The sequence below is a fragment of the Hyperoodon ampullatus genome (assembly GCF_949752795.1).
Source record: "Hyperoodon ampullatus genome assembly, chromosome: 2".
Lineage (NCBI taxonomy): Eukaryota > Metazoa > Chordata > Mammalia > Artiodactyla > Ziphiidae > Hyperoodon > Hyperoodon ampullatus.
This window is the reverse complement of record NC_136915.1, coordinates 109,255,867-109,280,890: the sequence shown is the minus strand read 5'-3', so window position 1 is coordinate 109,280,890 and position 25,024 is coordinate 109,255,867. Positions and strand designations below refer to the sequence as shown.

At 40.4% G+C, this 25,024-nt stretch overlaps 1 protein-coding gene across 1 annotated transcript; it reads right to left on the bottom strand.

Annotated features, from left to right (window-relative positions):
* Window positions 1-8,121: 8,121 nt before the first annotated feature.
* On the bottom strand, window positions 8,122-24,752 carry FCGR1A (Fc gamma receptor Ia; the record flags this gene model as incomplete). The annotated part of the gene is made up of 4 exons (XM_079721676.1): window positions 8,122-8,324; window positions 21,100-21,315; window positions 22,259-22,543; window positions 24,707-24,752. The coding sequence occupies 4 exons, from the start codon at window positions 24,750-24,752 to the stop codon at window positions 8,122-8,124; spliced, it is 750 nt and encodes a 249-aa protein (XP_079577802.1).
* Between the last annotated feature and the right edge of the window lie 272 nt (window positions 24,753-25,024).

The following is a 25,024-nucleotide window of genomic DNA, read 5'->3' as shown; positions in this document are numbered from 1 at the left end:
CTGTTGTTTTACATGATCAAAGGCAATAATTTTAAATTATCAGAAGGTAGGGGAAAATCCATATCACTCTTTTGATATCAGTGTTTTTAACATTCAGGTGAACAGAAAATACATAAAGATATCAGCTTTATTTTTTGTTGTTGTTGGCAATGATGTTTGAGCTTTGTGTAGGTCTTAGTTTCCAGTTAGTGGGATGATCATTTTGAAATGCATTGAAGGAAAACTCCTTAGGCCAAGAGGGAATGTGAAACAGAGTTCAGACACACCACAGATATAACCCTGGACAAAGGTTGTTCAGTGTTCGTAATAAAAATCCCAGTCCTAGGGATGGGCCTTAAACTACTTGAATTTCTCTCTGGAGATGTATATTTCCTATAGTTTGGCATGTCTACTTAGTCAAGACCCCTATTATAACACGTAGAATAAGCAGGAGAAAGGCATACTGATTAACTTGTATATGCATCAACCATAAGATTACTTCCAGTGAGGGAGCATATCCTTGTTTTCGTAGGCTTCTTCCTTCTCCTCCCTGCTGCAATATGAAAATCGAATAAGAATGATTTTGTTTAGGGCTTCCCTGGTGGTGCAGTGGTTGAGAGTCCACCTGCCGATGCAGGGGACATGGGTTCTGTGCCCCGGTCTGGGAAGATCCCACATGCTGCGGACCGGCTGGGCCCGTGAGCCATGGCCACTGAGCCTGCGCGTCCGGAGCCTGTGCTCCGCAACGGGAGAGGCCACAACAGTGAGAGGCCCGTGTACCGCAAAAAAAAAAAAAAAAAAAAAGAATGATTTTGCTTATATAAGCTTCTTTGTAGGGAACTTTTCCTGTGATGTCTTTTTAAGTATTTGAATTTTGATTTTCACAATTTTTTCACAATATCAAGGAACTGGGCAACAGAAATTATTATTATTTTTAAATTTTATTTATTTATTTATTTTGGCTGTGCCAGGTCTTAGTTGCGGCATAGGGGATCTTGTTTTTTTTCAGTTGCCACATGCAGGCTTCTTAGTTGCAGTATGCGGACTTCTTTGTTGTGGCATGCATGTGGGATCTAGTTCCCCAACCAGGGATCGAATCCAGGCCCCCTGCATTGAGAGCGTGGAGTCTTACCCACTGGACCACCAGGGAAGTCCCCAGAAATTATTCTTAAGTGAATTTTTTTTCAGAAGCAGCAAGTATGCATAGAGAACACAATTTTAGGATTAGCAAGAAAGTTAACCAAGGTAGAATTGGAATTTCAATTCTTAGCCTAGGGGAAAAAAAAGGAAGGAATCTTTTCATTTGTCTAAGGGAATTTCATTGTATTTATGATTGTGGGATGTGTTTAGGCAGGAAGGGGCATAATAGATAAATCTTTCTGGATTAGTATATGCAAATCATTTATAATGGGAAATAACAAAGTCCCAAAGATCATAAGAGTAAAGCAAAACAACTCTGACTATTCTTCCTGACAGGAGAAAACAGTAGTATATATACGTACATGAATTACAAGCATGACTGAGTCTTCTAGATTGAGTTGGTGGATAACCATGTAGCAGGGCCCCACAACAGCACAGAGGTGTCAAAGTAAATACATAATCTGGCAGTGCAGAAGGATGATGTGTTCTTAAAATCTTCTGAGTATGCCATTGTATTAGTAAAGAGCACAGGCTCATAAGACAGATCACCTGGTTTGTAACCCAGCCTTGCTCTTTATCAATAGTGTGACTAGGGCAAGTTTTTGAACCTTCTATGCTCTTTCCTCATCTTTTTTTTTTTTGGCGGGGGGTGATGCCGCACAGCATGGCTTGTGGGATCTTAGTTCCCCCACCAGGGATTGAACCTGGGCCCTGGCAGGGAAAGCGCTGAGTCCTAACCACTGGACGGCCAGGGAATTCCCTAGTTTCCTCATCTTTAAATTGAGAATAATAGTAATGCTTACTTTATAATGTTTTTTTGAAAGGTGAATGAGTAAATACACGTAAAAATTCTTAGACTGATGCTTGACACAACATTTCAATAACTGTTAGTTGCCGTTGATAGTAGGGAACTCCTGTTGAGTGCTATGTAAGTTTTTCATCTTTAATGTACAGTGAAATATCTACTAATTCAAGATAGTGTCCCAAACATATGTTGCATTCTTCCCATTTTGCACCCCAAATTCCTTAAATGATAGAAAACTGACAAAAAAGATGGCAAATCGGTTAAGAGTGAAGAGTGCAAGAACAGGGCTTCCCTGGTGGCGCAGTGGTTGAGAGTCTGCCTGCCGATGCAGGGGACACGGGTTCGTGCCCCGGTCCAGGAAGATCCTGCATGCCACGGAGCGGCTAGGCCCGTGAGCCATGGCCGCTGAGCCGTGGCCACTGAGCCTGTGCGTCTGGAGCCTGTGCTCCGCAACGGGAGAGGCCACAACAGTGAGAGGCCCGCGTGCCGCAAAAAAAAAAAAAAAAAAAAGAGAAAAGAGTGCAAGAACAAACATCTTGGAAATTTAAAATTTGGTTATTGACACAAAAATTCAACAGTAGGACTGAGTCCAGAATAGAATCAATACAGCTGGGAGAAAATAGGGGAGCTGAAAAATGAAGCCTAGAAATTCCCCCACAATGCCATATAAAAAGATATAAAGATAGAAAATATGAAAAAAAGTTAAATGACATGGATGATAGATTCAGATGTTCCAAAATTCACCCAATAGGAGTTTAGAAGGAGAGAATAGAAATAATGTAAAAAATAAAATACAGGTCTACCAAATAAGGTTTGCTGATTGTACACTGCACAGCTTCAGGAGCACCATTTAAATTATAATCTTTGTGAATGGTATCCCCTGCAGTTGTGCAGTGCACAACCCAAGTGTCATACATGGTGGTCCTGAGGAAATAAAGAAAAGGAGACTTTCACAGAATATATATCTTCAGACTGCAAGGTCCCATTAAATGCAGAGCATATAGATATGAATTAAAAGTATCTTTACCTAGAGACATGGCAATAAAATTTCAAAACACAAGAGTTAAGGAGACGATTCTAGAAACACCCGGAGAAAATTCTTACAAAGAAATAGAAATCAAATTATGTCAGACTTTTCATTTGGACAACACTGGATATAAGAAGACAATCGGTATTTTTTTAAATCTAGGGAAGATAATTTTGAAACTAAAGTTCTATATCCAGCCAAACTATCATCTAAGTGTGGGTGACTTTTCAGGCCCTCCCTGAAAGAATTTCTGGAGTTGTATTCCTGCAAGAATCAGAAAAGATTCTAAGGGGAAGATGTGCGATACCAGAAGGGGGCCATGTGCCCAGTAAAATATATTGCTAAGTCTAAATAAGTTTAGATTCTAGAAAAATTTCTTTAAGGCTTAGAATACTTGGTATTTATTCATCCATCTAATTTCATAATTAAATAAATTTATTGAGAAGTTAGAAATCAGGTGATAGGAGAGAGATGAAATAAATGAAGCAGAAAAGGTTCAAATAACAAAGAAATATAATACATATACCAAGTTACCTGTAATACAAATTTAAAAAGAAATGTGCTATAAATGATAGATACAAAATACTGTGAGGTTAGAGATACAGGTGACATTGTTCATGATATCCTGGGTCATACATGAAGCATTAATTTATTGTATCCCATCATGTCTGTATTGAAATCTCCCTCTGTTTTGATTACTGATTCAAGTTTGGATTTTAAGATTTTTGTTTAAGTAACTGTGATTACAGAGTTTTTTACATGTATGGTTTCTGCTCCACATTTTGTCTACTATTTTGAAGAAACAAGAGCTCAAAACTGTTAGTGACTTCAAATATATACGTCTTTTGGTGTAGATCCTAAAAAATTGAAAAGAAAATCTGGACTTGAAATTCCAGATGATATTGATATGGCGAGAATGAAGAGAAATAAAGTAAGCTAACTAATATTTATGTTATATTTAGGAGGAGGATATAGATATTATTATTCTAGAAGTTGTTAGAAAAGCGTAAGTTTAAATATATATGTATATACAAAATGTATATGTATAAAAGCTGACTATAAAGCACTAGAAGAGGGATATTTCATATTCAGAAAAGCAGAAATCCATTAAGCAGTGATCAAGAATTGTTCGCACTTGAAAGGCGATTATAGGAAGAAAAATTCCAGTTGAACTAATATGAAACCCATTTGCTAACTGTGGGAGGGGAAATAAAGCTTTTAAATTATACAATGTAAAAAAAAATGTTTGCACCTAACAGGTACACACACATGCATAGACTCACACGCGTGTGCATACAACAAAGATTTTAAATAAGTCAACAATAAGTCAACAATCATAGTGGTGATTATGTTAACACAGACACATCTTTCTCAAGAATTAAAAGACCAAGTTGACTAAAACTTGTTTGAAGATATAGAGGATTTGAAGAACATAGTTAACAAAAGTAATCATAAGTATAAGATTATACCTACACCATCTTGTATCCAAAATGGAAAAAGTACATTATACTGAAATTCACATGCAATACTGATTCAAAACTGACCATGTGTGAGTTGACAAATGAAAACTCAACAAGTGTTGAATAAGCTGAAACCATACAAGATATATTTACTAATCATAATGCAATGAAATAACTAAAAATACTTTCCTTGATCTATACTGTTAGGGAAAAGCACATGGTTAAAGAAGATATTGAAATAAAAATTATATAGTCTTTAGAAATAAACAAAGTGAGCACTATATATTAAAACCTATATGAAGAGGTCAGAGGACCTCTTCCTAGCTTTAAATGCATTTATGAGAAAATAAGAACAATTAAAAATAATGAATTAAGCTTTATATTTAAAAGCTAATAAAGGAACAATAACACCTGAGTAAAGTAGAAGGAATAAATTAGGATACAAATCATTGGAACAGATCATACTTCCCCACTCCGCCCAAAACAGAATTAATCAATAAAATCAAAATCTGGTTCTTTGAAAGAAAATTTAAAAGTCAATCCTTTGGTAAATTTAATATTGAAAGAAAAAGTACACAAATAACATCAGCAAAATTAGATATTGAAGTATTAAAATGGTATGTATATTTTGATACAGATATTTACAAATGTAGACAACTCATTTTTCAATACAAATGATCAAAGTTGCCTTAAGAAGAGTAGAATACCTGAATAAAAAATTAGCTATAGGAGGAACTGAAAAGATAGGCAAAGTTCTACCCTTAAAAACAGCAGCAGGCCCAGATAGTTTTACCAGACACTAGGGGAAGAAACAATACTTTTTATATAAATTGATCATGATAATGGAAAAATATTAAAAACCACCTAATAATATTATGAGGCAATGAGAGCAACAAATATTATTAAGATTAAGTGAAATAACCCCTGCAAGGCAAATGAAAGAGTATTTGGTACATAAAAATAATCCATAAAAGTTAGATATTATGAGCCAGAATATAGATTTCAAAGTAGAGAGGTAATTGGGATAAGAAACTGCAATACAAGGAGTTATTAAGTGTAAGGTTAAGATTTGAATTCTAGTTTATTGTGCCCAAAGCCTGTGAAATTTCAAGAAATTATTTCTTTAAAGTTAGAAAATATTATTTTCTAAAATAAATATGATACTTACAATCCCATTGTACATACCTATTTCTTTTCTTCAAGGCTTTTTTCCTGCCTGTGCAGAAGTTGTCCTCAAAGCTACAGCCAGACTCCAGATGATTGCTGTTTCACTGGAGATCATGCCATTGCTTCCTCAAAATTAAATTATCTTTTCAGAGAACACCATATTTGGGGAATTTATTTCTCCAGGATGTGTAAACCAATTATTTATAGCCTTTCTTAGAGATTTTCTATCTCCATTAACTCACATACCATGTTTTGGCATCGTTCCCTTTCACATATGCTCTTTCTCCACAATTTATTCTTTCGTATTCTAAGCCAAAGGGTTAAGGAATAATACGTGCTTAGTGTGACAAGAAGATGAAAGGGGAAGGCAGGAAGATGAACTTCTTACCCTTTTGGGGTTTTGACCCCATATTTAGAAACAAACAAAGATATGAGGAATAAAGGGCAGCAAACAATTTTATTGGCTCCAATTTTACTGCCAGTGTGCATTAACAAAGTAGTCTATACCTAAAAGACCTTATGGGGGTCCAGATTTTCAACTTACTAGCATTTTCTTTTTGACATCCTGCTTTCCATTGCTAACCTTAGTATACAGCTCTCTTAGGTAGGGTCTTTCATTTTTTATACTATTATCGCTCTGAGACCTTTTTCTGTTTTTTATTGGTACTTTCCACTTAGATTGTCTCTCTGGTCCCATGGCTCTGAATACCACATATATATGATGATTCTCAAAAGTTTATCTCTAGTTCAGGATCCTTCCTTGAGCTCCACATATGTATCCATTGCTTTCCCAACAGTTACACTTAAATGTCAAATAGGAATCTTAACATGTTCAATAAAAACTTTTGCTGCTTGCTACTCCTCTCTCCCCTGCTCCACCAATTTGCTCCTGCTGTTTCCCAGCTCAGTCTATGGAGTCAGTTTATTGCTCAGGCCCCAAATCTAGGATTTGTACCTGATTCCTCTCTTCCCCATACTCCCTACATGTAATCCATCAGCAAGCTTTTTTTTTTTTTTTTGCACTTCCTACAAAGTACATTCCAAATACCACCACTTAACACCTCTACTGCTACCACTACCGTTATGTCTCCCCTGAATTCCTAACTTTTTCTTGCTTCCACTGTTGTCCCCTTACTACCCCTGAGGGTCTGTCTTCAACTAACTCTAGTGGCAATGAGGACTGCCAGACACTTTCCAGCCAGCTATGCCTCCAGTGTCTAATTCTTAGACTTGGAATTACAGGATAGGTCTGGCTATCTTTGGCTTCTTGGGGGAAAATTTCTAAATCCAGAAGGCACTGGTTTTTCTCCCGGCTGAGTTTGGGAGCCAGGAAAGACCCAGAATGGAACCAACTCTTCCTGTTTTACCCAAAACCAGTCGATACACTTTGGGGATTCCTTCTCAGGCGAGGAAACTTCTGAGTGTTCTGAAATGGGCCTGGACTCTTGTAGAAGCTCCCGTGGTCCCCAAATGAATTTAGGGCTCATCCTAAAGAGGCTGGAAGGTGAGAAACGACCACTCTCCTCACACCCAGTTTCCTGTTCAGCTCCGTAACTGTCTACTCTGGAGAGTTATGCTTAGGTCTGGAACAGACCTGGGGATTACAGGATGGGTCCAAGAGCTTCTCAGATGAAGCTCTAAACTTCTAAGATGAAGCCTCGATAGGTCCAACAGGCCCTGGGTGTTGTCCCTGCTGAGTCTGAGGGCGAAGGAAGGGAAACCCCACCTTCCTCCTCTCTCCCAGCCAGCTGCATCAATCCCCTCTGGGCCCTTGTTCTCAGTCCTGGAAACTTGTCTTCCGGGATAGGACAGGGCTTGGACCCTTGAGGGAGAAGTTCCATGGTTCCCAAATGCATTTCAGAGCAGCCCGTGAAGAGTCTGGGGGCTCCCTGCCCACAGGCCTGCAGGTTCTGCCGGCCCGGGGTCCCTTTCTGGCTCTTGATGGTGGTGGAACCAGCAAGGAAGTCATCGGGGCTTGACTGGACAGCCGTCTCGTACTCTCCACCTGCTCCCTCCCTGCTGCTACCACCGCCTCCAGCCGCCTTTATTCTTGGGGTCTCGCCCAGACGGCCAGCGATCCTCCCCTTCCGGTGGTCCCCTTAACCAGGCCTCCGCGGAAGCCACCGCCAGCCGCAAACTCCCGCGCGCCCCGCGCCTCCCGGCAGCCCCTGCGCTAGGCGGCAGCTGAGGCTGCAACCACAACAGGCGCCCATGGGGTGGCGCCGCCGCCAGGTCCGCGAGCGGGATCGAGCCCTCCCTCCATCCCCCCTGACCTACGAAGGGGTTTCTCAGCTGCGCGGTTCCGCTGCACCACCCGGCTCATTCGGGAGTCGGGTTCTCACACGTGCCGGCCCCGAGCAAACAGTTACGTCGGATATGAAGGAGCAGCCCCTGAGTTGGGTGCTTTTTTTGGGTACCGGGGCGAATCTGACACTCACGACCACTTTCTCTCCTCTACCCGCCCGCCGCCTCTGCCGCCTCTGCCGCCGACCTGACCAGAGCTAATTTCTTGCCCCGGCCGGCTCTGGGGAAACAAGTATTTCTCACGGGGCTCTGGGGGGAGGTTGCAGAAAGCTTGCACCCCGCCAGCCTCCGCGCCGCTGGGTCCGCGCGCACTGGCGGTTGCGGCTTCTGTGGAGAGCTAAGGTCGCAATGTGCACAGGAGACCACAGGGTGGCGCCAGCGGCCTTCCGTGGGATACGCACAACGCCGCCTCCGCGTCGGATCCGAGAGCTACCGCCATGGTCTGTCCATCCGGGAGCCCGGTTCTAGCCAGTAAGTGTGGAGCTAAAAAAGTGTATTAATGACCGTTGGTAAGTAGCTGATTTACAATAGAATCTACTAACACGTCCCAGTTAGGAAGAGAAATGACTGATGAGTGATAACAAGCAGATTTGCAACCAAGTAAAAATATAAATATGGATTTACGCTATCTAGTACCCCCCCCCTTTTTTCTGGCAAAAGTTAATGAAACAATCCCTTCTAAATTGTTACAGAAAATGGAAAACACACCAATTTACCTTCAATACATTCCTTTTACTTGAAGATATAATGTTGATCTGTTAGAAGTAAAAGGGCTTTTCAGGTTTTTTTGAAATCATGCAGACTGTTCAGCTGAGAAACAGACTGAGTCATGGATGAATGAGATCAACCTCTTTACTGAGGATGGTGATAATGCAGGAAGACTGCTCTTTGAAGTTAGTTGATATTTCCCAGCATGCTTTTTGCATATCACTCTTTCTGATGGCATTTATGCTGTTCTCACAATATTTCCAGCTTCTTGCCTTAGCTTACTTTAGGATTTTACATCCTCTTTGTGTTTGGGTGGAGCTATGTAACCAGTTCTGACCGGTGAGTTGGAAGTGGGAGTGTTGCGTGTCACTTCTGGGCTGGAGCATTTAATTTCTGGTTTGAGATGCTCCAGAACTCTTTTTCACTCTGGCACAACAACTGGCCTTCTTCCTCCCTCTCAGTTGACCCTAGTGTAATATAAACAACAAAACTTTGTTGGTGTAAGGTGCTGAGATTTTGGAGTTGTTTGAGCCTTAACATACCCTAGCCTATTCTTATACAGCCTAACTCATAGATGAATAGACCAGGTATAGAGCTGTGCATGTTTGTTGTCCTGGATAAGGTGCGGTTGTTATCAGTATTTCTTACTTACAATTTCTTTGCCTTGCTCTCAGAAGACTTTCACCTCAGAGCCAAGCATTTTTTTTTTTTAAATAACAGAGCAAGAGGCAAGGTCTTTAAATAAAAATTGTCATGAAATTTGCCCTACTTCTCTACAGTATACTAGGACTCAGAACATCTCAACATGGGCTAACATATCCATTTCTAATACCTCACTTTGCCCCTAACACCCATAAGTATAAAATAGAGAAAGACACAAAAACTTACCTCTGGTTTATAGTTCCTTTGTCTCTTTGGTACACTCAGAGATTTTTTTTTTTTTTATTCCCAGGGTAGTGTATCATGATTTGGGATGGGTGAGTTATATGCCTTTCTTTTGTAAACTGGGAGAAGGGTGAGTGGGAAAGAGGAGGTGGAAAATGTGAACCAGCTTCAAGCATTTACAACGGGCATGTTCTTAGGCTGCACAATGTAATGAAAGAGTGCTTATGGAAGTTGATGTTTGGGGGTTGATTCCCTTAAACTATCATTGCCAATGTACCTGTTAGAACATCTTTATATATCCCTGTGGGTTCATACACTCTTGGGGGACACCTATGCCGGTGAGTAAAGCAATCCATATGTGTGACAATAGGGAGTGGTGGCGATTGTAGAATAAACTGCTGTATGGTGCTTGTTTCACCAGTGTTGAATAAAATCTTATTGACCCATTTCTTGATTCTACAAATAAAATTAGCGGGCTTGCATTTTGCTTCTAGTGTTAACTAGCGAAATTGCAAATCCTGACCTTAAAATGCAAGCCTTCATAATTCATAAAAGTACAATTAGAAACAAATGAAGATGTTCCCTCTCCCTTACAGACAGAGGGAGAGAGAACATTCTGCATCATAAACCAGCTCAAAAAATCTGATTTGATAAGGTTTTAAACCAAAAACATTCACAGGAATATCAAGCTTATTCTCCTGTGCACAGTGGAGCCGTGGTGCATATTTTCTGATGTTAACAACTTGTTTTGTTCTCTGTTAAAATAAATGTGTCCCTAGAAGTGTTATTTGAACAGTCTTATAAGACTCCAAAGACTTTATAAATTGTTGCAGTGGCATACAAAACGCTCAGGTTGGACTTTCTGGAAGCAGAGGCTGAGACAGAGTTTAGGGTACAAGATGATTATTAGGGATGAACCCTTGTGAAAGGAAGAATGAGGACATAGGATTGGGCAGAGGAAGAAATCAGACTGCAGTGAAGGCCTGACAGCCTTGATCGACCTGCTGAGGAGCTCTGGAGCAAATACTACTCCTGATAATTTGTTTGAAAAAGGCAAGGTGCAATAGTGTGTATATTATGCTAACATTTGTGTACAAAGGGAGAGAGAGAGGGAAGGATGTCTCCCTTTATTTGCCTATAAAAGCATAAAAATCTCTGAGATGACAGAAAACAACCAATAGTAATTATCTTTTGGAAAGGACATTAGAAGGTGCTATAGACTGAATATTTGTGTTTCCTCCCAAATTCATATGTTGGAATCTAGTTCCCAAAGTAATGGTATTAGGAGGTGGGGCCGTTGGTGAGTGTTGATTGAGTCATGAAGGTGGAGCTCTCATGAGTGGTATTAGTGCCCTTATAGAAGAGACCCCAGACAGCACCCTCACCCTCTGCATGTGAGGACACAAAAAGAAGATAGTCATCTGTAGATCAGGAATTGAGCTCTTACCAGACACCAAATCTGTAGCCACCTTGATCTTGGACTTCCCAGCCTCCAGATCTGTGAGAAATAAATTTCTGTTGTGTCCAAGTGACCCAGCCTATGGTATTATTTTATAGCAGCCCAAACAGACTAAGACAGAGGGCTAGGAGTCCAAGATGGAAGGAGATTTTTAACTGTATATGTTTTTTGTACATTTTGGATTTGACCATATATTCAAAAAGAAAAACAAAAACATTCTTAAAAATACATAATGTGATGTTAAATGTTCAATAACTGTTCTCAGCTATTCTGAAAAGAGCATTGTGTTAAAAACATGTAAGAGCTTGATTTGTCCTAATGATACTAAGATGATGGATATTTTTGTTTAAATATTAAGTTTTAAAAGATTTAAGTAATATTATTAGAATTTTTGTTCTTATGATGGTAAAAGACCAATTAAGCTTGTTTAACAAGATACATCTGATTATAAATCTTGAACATATAACCATGCATTAAGTTATCATTAGTGGACAAGATGGTGGTCAGATGAATTTGTTGCACATAATCTGGAGCCTAAACTTGGTTTTCAATGCATTTACTGAAGGGGATTCGTAAAACATACTTCTCATAGCCTCCAGTAAGTAAAAGCTGCTACCAGCTTTTACAAAAGCACTTCTGGCTTTCCCTGGATGCTAGTTCACACAGCAGAGGAGACTTCAAGAATCAGAGGCATTTTGGAGAACTGCCTGCAGGTGGCATCTGGAGTATGCAGAGGGGGCACAGGACTGACATGGTGGCACACAAAGCACAAGAAACAGAATGGCTCTCTTCCAGTGATCATGCCTGCTCCAAAGGCCGGGGGGGAGCAGCCATTTCTGACTTTTTTCAGCTGTGCCCCTCCCTGCAAACTGAAAAACTGGTGTAAAGATTCAGGTTAATTAGTGCATTGTCTTTGTGCCAGAAACAAATTGGATTTAGTGATTCAAAAAACTGAGACCATGAGGTAAAGTTTCCCTGTGGGTACCTGTTAATTTGTCTCTAGAGCAGACCTAGAGAACCTTTCACTTTCCTTCCCATGGTTTCCTGGTCCCACCATGGAGTCTACCACCCCCACCCCAGCCCACATACACAGGCTTTCCCCAAAGGTGGAGTATGGTGAGCAAAGAAGGGATCAGGGATCCTTTGGGCCTCTCTCCTCAATGGATCCTGTGATTTCTGTGTGTTTCCACACACTGGATGGAATAAAAATAAAGAGGATTGAGCTCTTAGATAGGGCAAGTGCCAGGGAGAGGGCACTCAACCCCTGTAGGGAAACAGGAGGGCTGGACACTCACCTGGAGAAAGGAGGAGGTGGTACCAGGCCTTGACCAGACACAGCACCAAGGCTTGGGGAACAGGAAGGTAGGCCTCAATTTGGGGGACCCCAAGAACCTATTTCCGGCACAGCTATATGCCAGAAATAAGGGTAGATGGAGGTGCAAATTGTTCAATCAAGAAACTGACTTAATCAAATCAATTATTAAAGTATATTAAAGTACATATGAGAAAATACTCTGACAAAGATACAAGTGTAGAAAAATCTGGAGAGGAAGCACAGAAGAAAAGCATGGGGAAGGAGGAAGTACTTCCTGATGCGTTAGCGATGACTGGCTCCATTACAGTTTACCCCAGGTCTATATCCATGCCTTCCCCCAGCCTTCTGTCCCCAGGGAGCCCTTTTCCTGAAATTCTATCCACCCAGTATGGGTAGGATATAACTGTCTCCTCTGAGTGTGACTGTCACTCCTGCTTCAATTCCCAATTCCTTAGGCTGGAGTCTTCTACAAAGAGTCCCTCTATAGAGGGCCTTTGGGCCTCTTTCCTATGGAACTAATTCCCTGCAATTCTTCTCATTTCTGTTTCCCCAGTCTATAAGGTCAAACATGGGAAATCAATAAAGCTCCTACTATAATATATGACCATTTCTTTTAATATAAATGTTGGAGTTGTTGCATTTATATTGAGATGATGATTGTACTTTTTCTTTTTTTTTTTTGAACATCTTTATTGGAGTATAATTGCTTTACAATGTTGTGTTAGTTTCTGCCGTATAACAAAGTGAATCAGCTATATGTATACATATATCTCAATATCTCCTCCCTCTTGTGTCTCCCTCCCACCTTCCCTATCCCACGTCACTAGGTGGTCACAAAACACTGAGATGATCTCCCTGTGCGATGCAGCTGCTTCCCACTGGCCATCTGTTTCACATTTGGTAGTGTATATATGTCAATGCTACTCTCTCACTTCGTCCCAGCTTTCCCTTCCCCCCCACCCCCGTGTCCTCAAGTCCATTCTCTACATCTGTCTCTTTATTCCTGTCCTGCCCCTATGTTCGTTAGAACCATTTTTTTTTTTTTTAGATTCCATATGTATGTGTTAGCATACGGTATTTGTTTTCCTCTTTCTGACTTACTTCACTCTGTGTGACAGACTCAAGGTCCATCCACCTCACTACAAATAACTCAATTTCATTTCTTTTTATGGCTGAGTAATATTCCATTGTATATATGTGCCACATCTTCTTTATCCGTTCATCTATCGATGGACACTTATGTTGCTTCCATGTCCTGGCTATTGTAAATAATGCTGCAAAGATTATTGTGGTACTTCTCTCTTTTTGAATTATGTTTTTCTCAGGATATATGCCCAGTAGTGGGATTGCTGGGTCAAATCGTAGTTCTATTTTTAGTTTTTTAAGGCACCTCCACACTGTTCTACATAGTGGCTGTATCAATTTACGTTCCCACAACAGTGCAAGAGGGTTCCCTTTTCTCCACACCCTCTCCAGCATTTATTGTTTGTAGATTTTTTGATGATGTCCATTCTGACCGGTGTGAGGTGATACCTCATTGTAGTTTTGATTTGCATTTCTCTAATGATTAGTGATGTTGAGCATCCTTTCATGTGTTTGTTGGCAATCTGTATATCTTCATTGGAGAAATGTCTATTTAGGTCTTCTGCCCATTTTTTGGATTGGGTTGGTTCTTTTTTTGATATTGAGCTGCATGAACTACTTGTGTATTTTGGAGATTAATCATTTGTCAGTTGCTTCGTTTGCAAATATTTTCTCCCACGCTGAGGGTTGTCTTTTTGTGTTGTTTATGGTTTCCTTTGCTGTGCAAAAGGTTTTAAGTTTCATTAGGTAGCATTTGTTTATTTTTGTTTTTATTTCCATTTCTCTAGGAGGTGGGTCAAAAAGGATCTTGCTGTGATTTATGTCATAGAGTGTTCTGCCTATGTTTTCCTCTAAGAGTTTTATAGTGTCTGGCATTACCTTTAGGTCTTTAATACATTTTGAGTTTATTTTTGTATATGGTGTTAGGGAGTGTTCTAATTTCATTCTTTTACATGTAGCTGTCCAATTTTCCCAGCACCACTTATTGAAGAGGCTGTCTTTTCTCCATTGTATATTCCTGCCTCCTTTATCAAAGAAAAGGTGATCACATGTGCATGGGTTTATCTCTGGGTTTTCTATCCTGTGCCATTGATCTATATTTCTGTTTTTGTGCCAGTACCATACTGTCTTGATTACTGTAGCTTTGTAGTATAGTCTGAAGTCAGGGTGCCTCATTCCTCCAGCTCCGTTTTTCTTTTTCAAGATTGCTTTGGCTATTCAGGGTCTTTTGTGTTTCCATACAAATTCTGAAGTTTTTTGTTCTAGTTCTGTGAAAAATGCCGTTGGTAGTTTGATAGGGATTGCATTGAATCTGTAGATTGCTTTGGGTAGTATAGTCATTTTCACAATGTTGATTCTTCCAATCCAAGGCATGGTATACCTCTCCATCTGTTTGTATTGTCTTTAATTTCTTTCATCAGTGTCTTATAGTTTTCTGCATACAGGTCTTTTGTCTCCTTAGGTAGGTTTATTCCTAGGTATTTTATTCTCTTTGTTGCAGTGGTAAATGGGAGTGTTTCCTTAATTTCTCTTTCAGATTTTTCATCATTAGTGTATAGGAATGTAAGTGATTTCTCTGCATTAATTTTGTGTCCTGTTACTTTACCAAATTCATCGATTAGCTCTAGTAGTTTTCTGGTAGTATCTTTAGGATTCTGTATGTATAGTATCATGTCATCTTCAAACAGTGACAGTTTTACTTCTTTTAGGATTTGGATTCCTTTTATTTCTTTTTCTTCTCTGATTGCTGTGGCTAAAACTTCCAAAACTATGTTGAATAATAGCGGTGAGAGTGGGCAACCTTGTCCTGTTCCTGATCTTAGAGGAAATGGTTTCAGTTTTTCACCATTGAGAATGATGTTGGCTGTGGATTTGTCATATATGGCCTTTATTATGTTGAGGTAGTTTCCCTCTATGCCTACTTTCTCGAGAGTTTTTATCATAAATGGGTGTTGAATTTTGTCGAAAGCTTTTTCTGTATCTACTGAGATGATCATATGGTTTTTAATCCTTTGATTTGTTAATATGGTGTATCACATTGACTGATTTGTGTATATGGAGGAATCCTTGCATTCCTGGGATAATCCCCACTTGATCATGGTGTATGATCCTTTTAATGAGCTGTTGGATTTTGCTGGCTAGTATTTTGTTGATGATTTTTTGTTCATCAGTGATACTGGGCTGTAGTTTTATTTGTGACATCTTTGTCTGGTTTTGGTATCAGGGTGATGGTGGCCTTGTAGAATGTGTTTGGGAGTGTTCTTCCCTCTGCTATATTTTGGAAGAGTTTGAGAAGGATAGGTGTTAGCTCTTCTCTAAATGTTTGATAGAATTCGCCTGTGAAGCCATCTGGTCCTGGGCTTTTGTCTGTTGGAAGATTTTTAATCACAGTTTCAATTTCAGTGCTTGTGATTGGTCTGTTTATATTTTCTATTTCTTCCTGGTTTAGTCTCAGAAGGTTGTGCTTTTCTAAGAATTTGTCCATTTCTTCCAGGTTGTCCATTTTATTGGCATATAGTTGCTTGTAGTAATCTCTCATGATCCTTTGTATTTCTGCAGAGTCAGTTGTTACTTCTTCTTTTTCATTTCTAAATCTGTGGATTTGAGTCTTCTCCGTATTTTCCTTGATGAATCTGGCTAATGGTTTATCAATTTTATTTATCTTCTCAAAGAACCAGCTTTTAGTTTTATTGATCTTTGCTATTGTTTCCTTCATTTCCTTTTCATTTATTTCTGATCTGATCTTTATGATTTCTTTCCTTCTGCTAACATTGGGGTTTGTTCTTCTTTCTCTAATTACTTTAGGTGTAAGGTTAGGTTGTTTATTTGAGATTTTTCTTGTTTCTTGAAGTAGGATTGTATTGCTATAAATATCCCTCTTAGAACTGCTTTTGCTGCATCCTATAGGTTTTGGGTCATCATGTTTTCATTGTCATTTGTTTCTAGGTATTTTTAATTTCCTCTTTGATTTCTTCAGTGATCTCTTATTTATTAAGTAGTGTATTGTTTAGCCTCCATGTGTTTGTATTTTTTTAGTTTTTTTTCCTGTAATTGATATCTAGTCTCATAGTGTTGTGGTCAGAAAAGATACTTGATACGATTTCAATTTTCTTAAATTTACCAAGGCTTGATTTGTGACCCAAGATATAGTCTATCCTGGAGAATGTTCCATGAGTACTTGAGAAGAAAGTGTATTCTGTTGTTTTTGGATGGAATGTCCTATAAATATCAATTAAGTCCATCTTGTTTAATGTATCATTTAAAGCTTGTGTTTCCTTATTTATTTTCATTTTGGATGATCTGTCCATTGGTGAAAGTGGGGTATTAAAGTCTCCTATTATTGTGTTACTGTTGATTTCCCCTTTTATAGCTGTTAGCATTTGCCTTATGTATTGAGGTGCTCCTACGCTGGGTGCATAAATATTTACAATTGTTATTTCTTCTTCTTGGATTGATCCCTTGATCATTATGTAGTGTCCTTCTTTGTCTCTTGTAATAGTCTTTATTTTAAAGTCTATTTTGTCTGATATGAGAATTGCTACTCCAGCTTTCTTTTGATTTCCATTTGCATGGAATATCTTTTTCCATCCCATCACTTTCGGTCTGTATGTGTCCCTAGGTCTGAAGTGGGTCTCTTGTAGACAGCATATATACGGGTGTTGTTTTTGTATCCATTCAGCAAGTTTATGTCTTTTGGTTGGAGCATTTAATCCATTTACATTTAAGGTAATTATCGATATGTATGTTCCTATTACCATTTTCTTAATTGTTTTGGGTTTGTTTTTGTAGATCTTTTCCTTCTCTTGTGTTCCCTGCCTAGAGAAGTTCCTTTAGCATTTGTTGTAAAGCTGGTTTGGTGGTTCTGAATTCTCTTAACTTTTGCTTGTCTGTAAAGATTTTAATTTCTCTGTCGAATCTGAATGAGATCCTTGCTGCATAGTCATCTTGGTTGTAGGTTTTCCCCTTTCATCACTTTAAGTATGTCCTGCCACTCCCTTCTGGCTTGCAGAGTTTCTGCTGAAAGATCAGCTGTTAACCTTATGGGGATTCCCTTGTATGTTATTTGTTGTTTTTCCCTTGTTGCTTTTAATATTTTTTCTTTGTATTTAATTTTTGACAGTTTGAGTAATATGTGTCTTGGCGTGTTTCTCCTTGGATTTATCCTGTATGGGACTCTCTGTGCTTCCTGGACTTGATTGACTATTTCCCATATTAGGGAAGTTTTCAACTATAATCTCTTCAAATATTTTCTCAGTCCCTTTCTTTTTCCCTTCTTCTTCTGGGACCCCTATAATTCGAATGTTCGTGTGTTTAATATTGTCCCAGGGGTCTCTGAGACTGTCCTCAATTCTTTGCATTCTTTTTTCTTTATTCTGCTCCACAGCAGTTATTTCCACTATTTTATGTTCCAGGTCACTTATCCATTCTTCTGCCTCAGTTATTCTGCTATTGATTCCTTCTAGAGAATTTTAAATTTCATTTATTGTGTTGTTCATCATTGTTTGTTTGCTCTTTAGTGCTTCTAGGTCCTTGTTAAACGTTTCTTGTATTTTCTCCATTCTATTTCCAAGATTTTGGATCATCTTTACTATCATTACTCTGAGTTCCTTTTCAGGTAGACTGCCTTTTTCCTCTTCATTTGTTTGGTCTGGTGGGTTTTTACTTTGCTTCTTCATCTGCTGCATATTTCTGTGTCTTCTCATTTTGTTTAACTTACTCTGTTTGGGGTCTCCTTTTCACAGGCTGCTGGTTCATAGTTCCCATTGTTCTTGGTGTCTGCCCCCAGTGGGTGAGGTTGGTTCAGTGGCTTGTGTAGGCTTCCTGGTGGAAGGGACTGATGCCTGTGTTCTGGTGGGTGGGGGCTGGATATTGTCTTTCTGGTGGGTAGGGCTGTGTCTGGTGGTGTGTTTTGGGGCGTCTGTGAACTTAGTATGATTTTAGGCAGCCTCTCTGCTAATGGGTGGGGTTGTGTTCCTGTCCTGCTAGTTGTTTGGCATAGGGTGTCCAGCACTGTAGCTTGCTGGTCTTTGAGTGGAGCTGGGTCTTAGCGTTGAGATGGAGATCTCTGGGCGAGCTCTCGCCTATTGATATTATGTGGGGCTGGGAGGTCTCTGGTGGTCCAATGTCCTGAACTCGGCTCTCCCACCTCAGAGGCTGAGGCCTGACATCAGGCCAGAGCACCAAGACCCTGTCAGCCACACGGCTCAGAAGAAAAGGGAGAAAAAAATGAAAGAAAAAAAAATTTTTTAATAATAATAAATTTTAAAAAACTGTTAAAATAAAAAAAAATTTTTTAAAGAGAGCAACCAAACCAATAAACAAATCCACCAATGAAAACAAGTGCTAAAAACTATACTAAGATAAACATAAAAATCAAAAACAAATCAGTCGCAGATAGCAAACCCCAAGTCTACAGTTGCTCCCGAAGTCCACAGCCTCAATTTGGGGATGATTTGTTGTCTAATCAGGTATTCCACAGATGCAGGGTACATCAGGTTGATTGTGGGGATTTAATCTGCTGCTCCTGAGGCTGCTGGCAGAGATTTCCCTTTCTCTTCTTTGTTCACACAGCTCCTGGTGTTCAGATTTGGTTTTGGCCCCGCCTGTGCATGTAGATCACTCTCAGGCATCTGTTCCCGCCCAGACAGGACAGGGTTAAAGCAGTGGCTGATTAGGGTGCTCTGGCTCACTCAGGCCTGGGGGAGGGAGGGGTACAGTAGTTATAATTGCAATGAGGGGCTGGCTTGACATTGCAACAGCCTGAGGCACGCTGTGTGTTCTCCCAGGGAAGTTGTCCCTGGATCACGGGACCCTGGCAGTGGTGGGCTGCACAGGCTCCCAGGGGTGTGTGGATAGTGACCTATGCTTATACACAGAATTCTTGGTGGCTGCAGCAGCAGCGTCAGCGTTTCATGCACGTCTCTTAAGTCTGAGCTGATAGCCATGGCTCGCATCCATCTCTGGAGCTCATTTAGGCGGTGCTCTGCCTGCTGTGGGCACACAGGGAAGGAATCCCGTCTCCTCGCGCACCCCAAAACAATGGTCTCTTGGCCTCTTAGGCAGTTCCAGACTTTTTCCTGGACTCCCTCCCAGCTAGCTGTGGCACACTAGCCCTCTTCAGGCTGTTCACACAGCCAACCCCAGTCCTCTCCCTGGGATCTGACCTCCGAAGCCCTAGCCTCAGCTCTGAGACCCCGCCTGCCCTGGCGGGTGAGGAGACAAGCCTCTCAGGTTGTTGAGTGCTGGTCGGCACCGAACCTCCCTGCAGGAATCTCTCTGCTTTTCCCTCTACACCCCTGTTGCTGCGCTCTCCTCCATGGCTCCAAAGCTCCACCCCCCACCCCGTTCTTTTGTCTCTGTTTTTTCTTTTTTCTTTTGCCCTACCCAGGTACATGGGGATTTTCTTGCCTGTTGGGAAGTCTGAGGTCTTCTGCCAGCATTCACTAGGTGTCCTGTAGGAGTTGTTCCACATGTAGATGTATTTTTGATGTATTGTGGGGAGGAAGGTGATCTCCACATCTTACTACTCTGCCATCTTGAAGGTCTCCTCTGTACTTTTCCTTAAGATGAAGGGGAGAAGAACATTCTCATTGTCCACAGACTAGTAAAGCAGTGGGCTAACATGCTTTTCCATCTGCTTCAAGTCCCAAGTTGCTTGAAGGTGCTTCTAGTTGCAGGGGGTGTGTTAAAGGTGAGTCCTGCCATGTGGAACCAGGACAGAGGCTGGGCAGGGACGCATCCTTGTTTGGCAGATAAGCTACATTTTTTTAAACCAAATAATCTAAGAATTATGTTGCTAGGTTTGTTTATACCCTTTCTGTTTTTTTCCTAAGCTTTAGCAAAGTCTTATTCACATATTTCATTTTTTTCTCAGCTGTGTTATAGAGTAACAGGAAAATATTTTGTCCAAGTGGGAGAGTAGTAGATCTTTAATCATCTATAAAATCAGAGGGTAAAATAACTCTCTGGAAGGAGGAGGAGCTGGGGCTTTATGATATCACTGCCCCTCCCCCATGTGCAGTGCCATACTTGGAGAGCTGGGTTTAATTTATTAAGGAAAGCAGCAGTTACATTCTGCCTTCCTATGGGGCAGGGGACTCAGACAGATAAGCAGGACCCCTGGTGTCTCTGTACACAGAGAGGTTATGAGAAAACCTCAAATGAAAGGGCAAAAATAATGCACTCATTTCTCATCATGAGTTACTTCCTTGTATCTCTGTAAGATGTATGGACGCCAGTGTGCTAGAGAAAAGCCATGAAAGGACGATCCTGAGCACCAAGAGGTGTGAGCTCTCTCATTCTCAGTCACTCAGAATCATTTGTGGATTATGTTTCCTCCTATACTAGTCCCTCTTGTCTCCCTCATATCCTCCCTCTCTTACTGTTTCCCTCTCTCCCTCTCATTCTGTCTTTCTCTGTTTTAATCTCTTACATATACACACACTTACCTTTCCACCCTGTCCCCAGAAATAAATTATTGCTCAGACTACCCTAATAGAATAATCAGGCTAGACTTGACTTCCAAGTTTTTAAAAATTTCTTTAGAGTAGGTCTCACTTCAAATCATCGCTGATTACCAAATTTTCAAGTTTATCTCCATTGAAGTCACCTCATTTGTTTGCTTTATTTAAGAGTTAGATGCCATGGGACTCACAGTTCTAGTGTTTTTCAACTTTTGGACGTTCGTGCCCTGTGCTTATACACAGAGAAGAGGGGTAGGGACTGTCTAAATCTGTGGGTACCCACTGCACTGCTGCCACTGCCTACCCTCCCAGGGCTTCTCCTGGTGTGTCCTTTCTTGCAGTTCTTCTTGTTCCTGACATTTCAGCTCTTCTTCTAAATATCTATCATTTTGAAGGTAGGAAGTTACCTTCTTCCCATGATCAGAACCCAAAGAGATTTCTAAATTCCACTTTTTCTTTCTTTGTAGTTCCTTATGTATTATCATACAGAAAACAGTGTCCACCAAAAATATTATCCCTGCTGCCAGATAGAAAAGGAAACGAAACTAGACAGGAGTTGGTAACTGGAGGCCTGCAAAAGAAAATGACAGAGAGTAAATGCTATTTAGAAACCAGAGGGATCTGGCTGAGTTATGTTTGGAAGAGAAGGTTGGCTGAGACCTGATATGTCTGTACCCAAGGCAGACACTGGTAATTTTAGGGGCAGGAGGGAGCTGATGGTAGCTCCAGCTGGGCTATATGGTTATAGACAGGCGGTGGGCTCCTCCTAAGAGGTTAACTGCCAGGGCCTTGCTGGTGGACTTACTCCCTAGTTTCAGAGACAACTGCTATTTCTATGCCATTTAATGACTAGAATTTAGGTTGAAGATAAACTTGTTTTCCCAAAAAGTCTTTGTTCTGGAGCTCACAATCCCTCCACCTCAGCCATATATAGACAGGCAAGTATTTATGTGCAATCCACAAAATCCCTATCTCACTAATCTACGGTATGAGCTCCCTGAAGTAAAAACTGCACCCCAATGTCTTTATATCCCCATACCTATGACAACAGTTAAGAGGAAGTCAGTATATTGTTGATTAGATTATTGGTGAGAGAGGAGGAGAGAGAGGGGGGGAAAGAAGGAGGAAGAGAGAGAGGAAAGAGAGGAGAGAGAGGAGAATGGGAGAAGGAGAAAGAGGGAGGGAGGGAGTGGGAGAGAGAGAAGGCAGGAGAAAATAAGGAAGGAAGGACAAAAGGACAGAAATAAATGGAAGAAGGAAAGAAAAGAAAGAAAAAGAAAGGGAAGGAAATTTAAGGAAGTTTACGAGGAGAATGCTGAAGTTTTGAATCAAGAGTGGAAAGACCTGTTCATGGTTTTTCCTAGCTGAGCTATGAAAAAGGTGTCATGAGACCTAAATCCCATAGGAGATAAGGGAGCATCTCCTCATGTGCCAGTCAGTTCCCATCATTCTCACTCACCAATGTTGGAGTTGAAGCTCCAACTCAGGGCGGTGCTTGATGACATTTCCATCTTCTGTGGTAGCCTCACACCAGTATAATCCGGAGTCTTCTTTTTTAGCAGGTAGTATCTGGTATCCAGAGGATATGTTCCTGCTCATCAGTGTCTTGCTTCCCACGTAGAAGGAGAAGTAAAGCTGCAAACCAGGCTTTTGTGGGAGCAACTTTGTTTCACAGCTCAGGTTGACCAGATTTCCCTCTAGGAGGGGGAATGACAAGGATGCTCTCAGCACTGGGGCTGGAAATAGCTCTAAAGAAAAAGTTGATAGGGATAGGGGGGCCTGCTTCAGTGTCAAGGTTTTTTGTTTGTTTGTTTGTTTTTTAATAGAAGATATATTCCCACCCCCTTTGGGAAACCTGCCCCTAGAGAATGCATCTATAAGACATAATTTTCCCTACTTCTAGCAGAGAGTCATTCTTGGGGTTTCCTCATAGACATACTTACAGTTGACAGTTTACCCCTATTCTACTGGGGAGAACACATCTACACAGTCCATGCTTCCCTGAATAGCCATGTTATTATATGGCCATGCCCTTTGGTAATGATTGACCAGGAGTGGACACTGACCCCTACACTAGCCAGTTCAGTGACTCATTACTTGTGTTTCTGCCTTAAAAGATAATCTGGGGGAATTCCCTGGCGGCCCAGTGGTTAGGACTCCTCGCTTCCACTGCAGGGGGTCCAGGTTCGATCCCTGGTCGGGGAACTAAGATCCCAAAAGTCACGCAGTGTGGCCAAATAAATAAATAAATACATAATCTGGGACAAGAATTTCTTTCCCATAGGAATGAACTATTTTTCAGACAGAAAAAAGTTGCTAGTGGTTATGAGTACTAAGATAAAAGGCCATGAGAGAGTAACAACAAGGGCCACATGCAAACTGGGACAGAGGAAACTGCTTAGTTAGCAGATGTTCAGAGAGAAGTGGAACCAGAGAGGCCACGGGGTCCCTGAGAGATAGACAGGAAATATAACCACATCCTAATGTCTTCCTGGCTATGGAGCTTTTATGAGATTCCATTGAGTTATTTTCTAATAACTCTCCTACCTACCTTGAGTGAGTCACTACTCCTTGCAACTAAAATAAAATTGATGAAATGGATTCTCACTATGCCATGGCCTTGACATTAGCTGGCAACAAAACTGGCCAAGGAATGTTATTTTAATATTATAGCATAGCCTTCTAAAGTATGTGAGAACATGGCATAAAATCAGTTAATTTCAGGGCTACACTACCTAAGAGGTTACCAACACCTTCCCATTATATTTCCCTTCTTGAATTATAAATAATTGCATTATCTGTCTATCTATCTATCTATATGTAAAATATATACAAAATAGTATGTATTACTACATATTTGAATATACTCATCAGGTAATGTTATACAGTGGGCAATACATGACAGCATAAGCCAGCTACATCAATGTGAATAATGTAAGATGTGAAATCTTATTATTAAATTTTATTGTTATTATCACCATTATAGTACAATTTTTTATTAAGTTTCCTTTAGATAAATAACAATATAGAAAAATTAATGATACAATAAAGAAATTTCCCTCCACTAATGTCCTCATCAAAATAGATAAAGTGGCCATCAAAATGAAAATTAAATTATGAAAGCAACACCTCTCTGGTTTTAAAAAGTCTGCTGTGGATATAAACTACTATATATAAAACAGATAAACAATAAGGTCCTACTGTATAGCACAGGGAACTATATTCAATATCCTATAATAAACCATAATGGAAAAGAACATGAAAAAGAATATGTATATGTATAACTGAATCACTTTGCTGTACACCAGAAACTAACACCACATTGTAAATCAACTACACTTCAACAACAACAACAAAAGTCTGCTGTGGTTCCAACCACTCTTTGGTCTTCAGAAGCTGTTACTTTTATTTCTGGTGTCTATTTCTGCCAACACTTCCAAAGACAAATCTAGGGATCCTCTGATGTACCACGTTTGTGAAGTTCCTAAAGGTAAAGTACACCCATGAAACTATCCAAGCTACAGCTCCATATCCACAAAATTTAGAACCAGTGAGACCGCTGCAAGCAAAAAGGCCAGGCTTACATTTTTTATTGCGACTTATCTTACCTGGAAGGGTGAACACCAAAACAGAAGAGAACAGAGAAAGAGTCTTGAATTCAAGTTTGCTGAAATACTAGGCAGTTCTTTTAGTTTGTCTCCTGTGGACTTAAAAGACTCTGGGGAAATTGACTGTGAAGAGATTGATGGTAAATAAAGTTCAAAATCATATCTAAAAGACTGATAATTTCTAGTGTTGGTTTTAAATGTGGGAGAGAAAATTGCCTCATACAATCTGGGGCATGTAATTGGATTTATACTTCGGTGGTGTCCGCATATGGGAGTTTTAAATTCATACTACATTTCACCTACCTGTTCCACTTTCTGGAATGTATTCTCGGTAAACAGTTAACCCCATGTCTCCTCCAGTCGTGGAAAAAACGAATGATAGCGGTTAGAAAATGCCAAACCTAGTAAGAAACAAAGCCTCCTTCCCTGACCGGGAATCAAACCCGGGCCGCAGCGGTGAGAGCACCGAATCCTAACCACTAGACCACCAGGGAACTGCAAATTGCCAGCTCTTCTCCTTGCTTCTGACTAGAGTGACCTTTTCCCTTTGCTCTGGAAGGCCTTGAGCCTTCCGGAAGGGTCACCCGTCGTTCCAGAAATCCTTTCCTAAGGTCGTTCCCT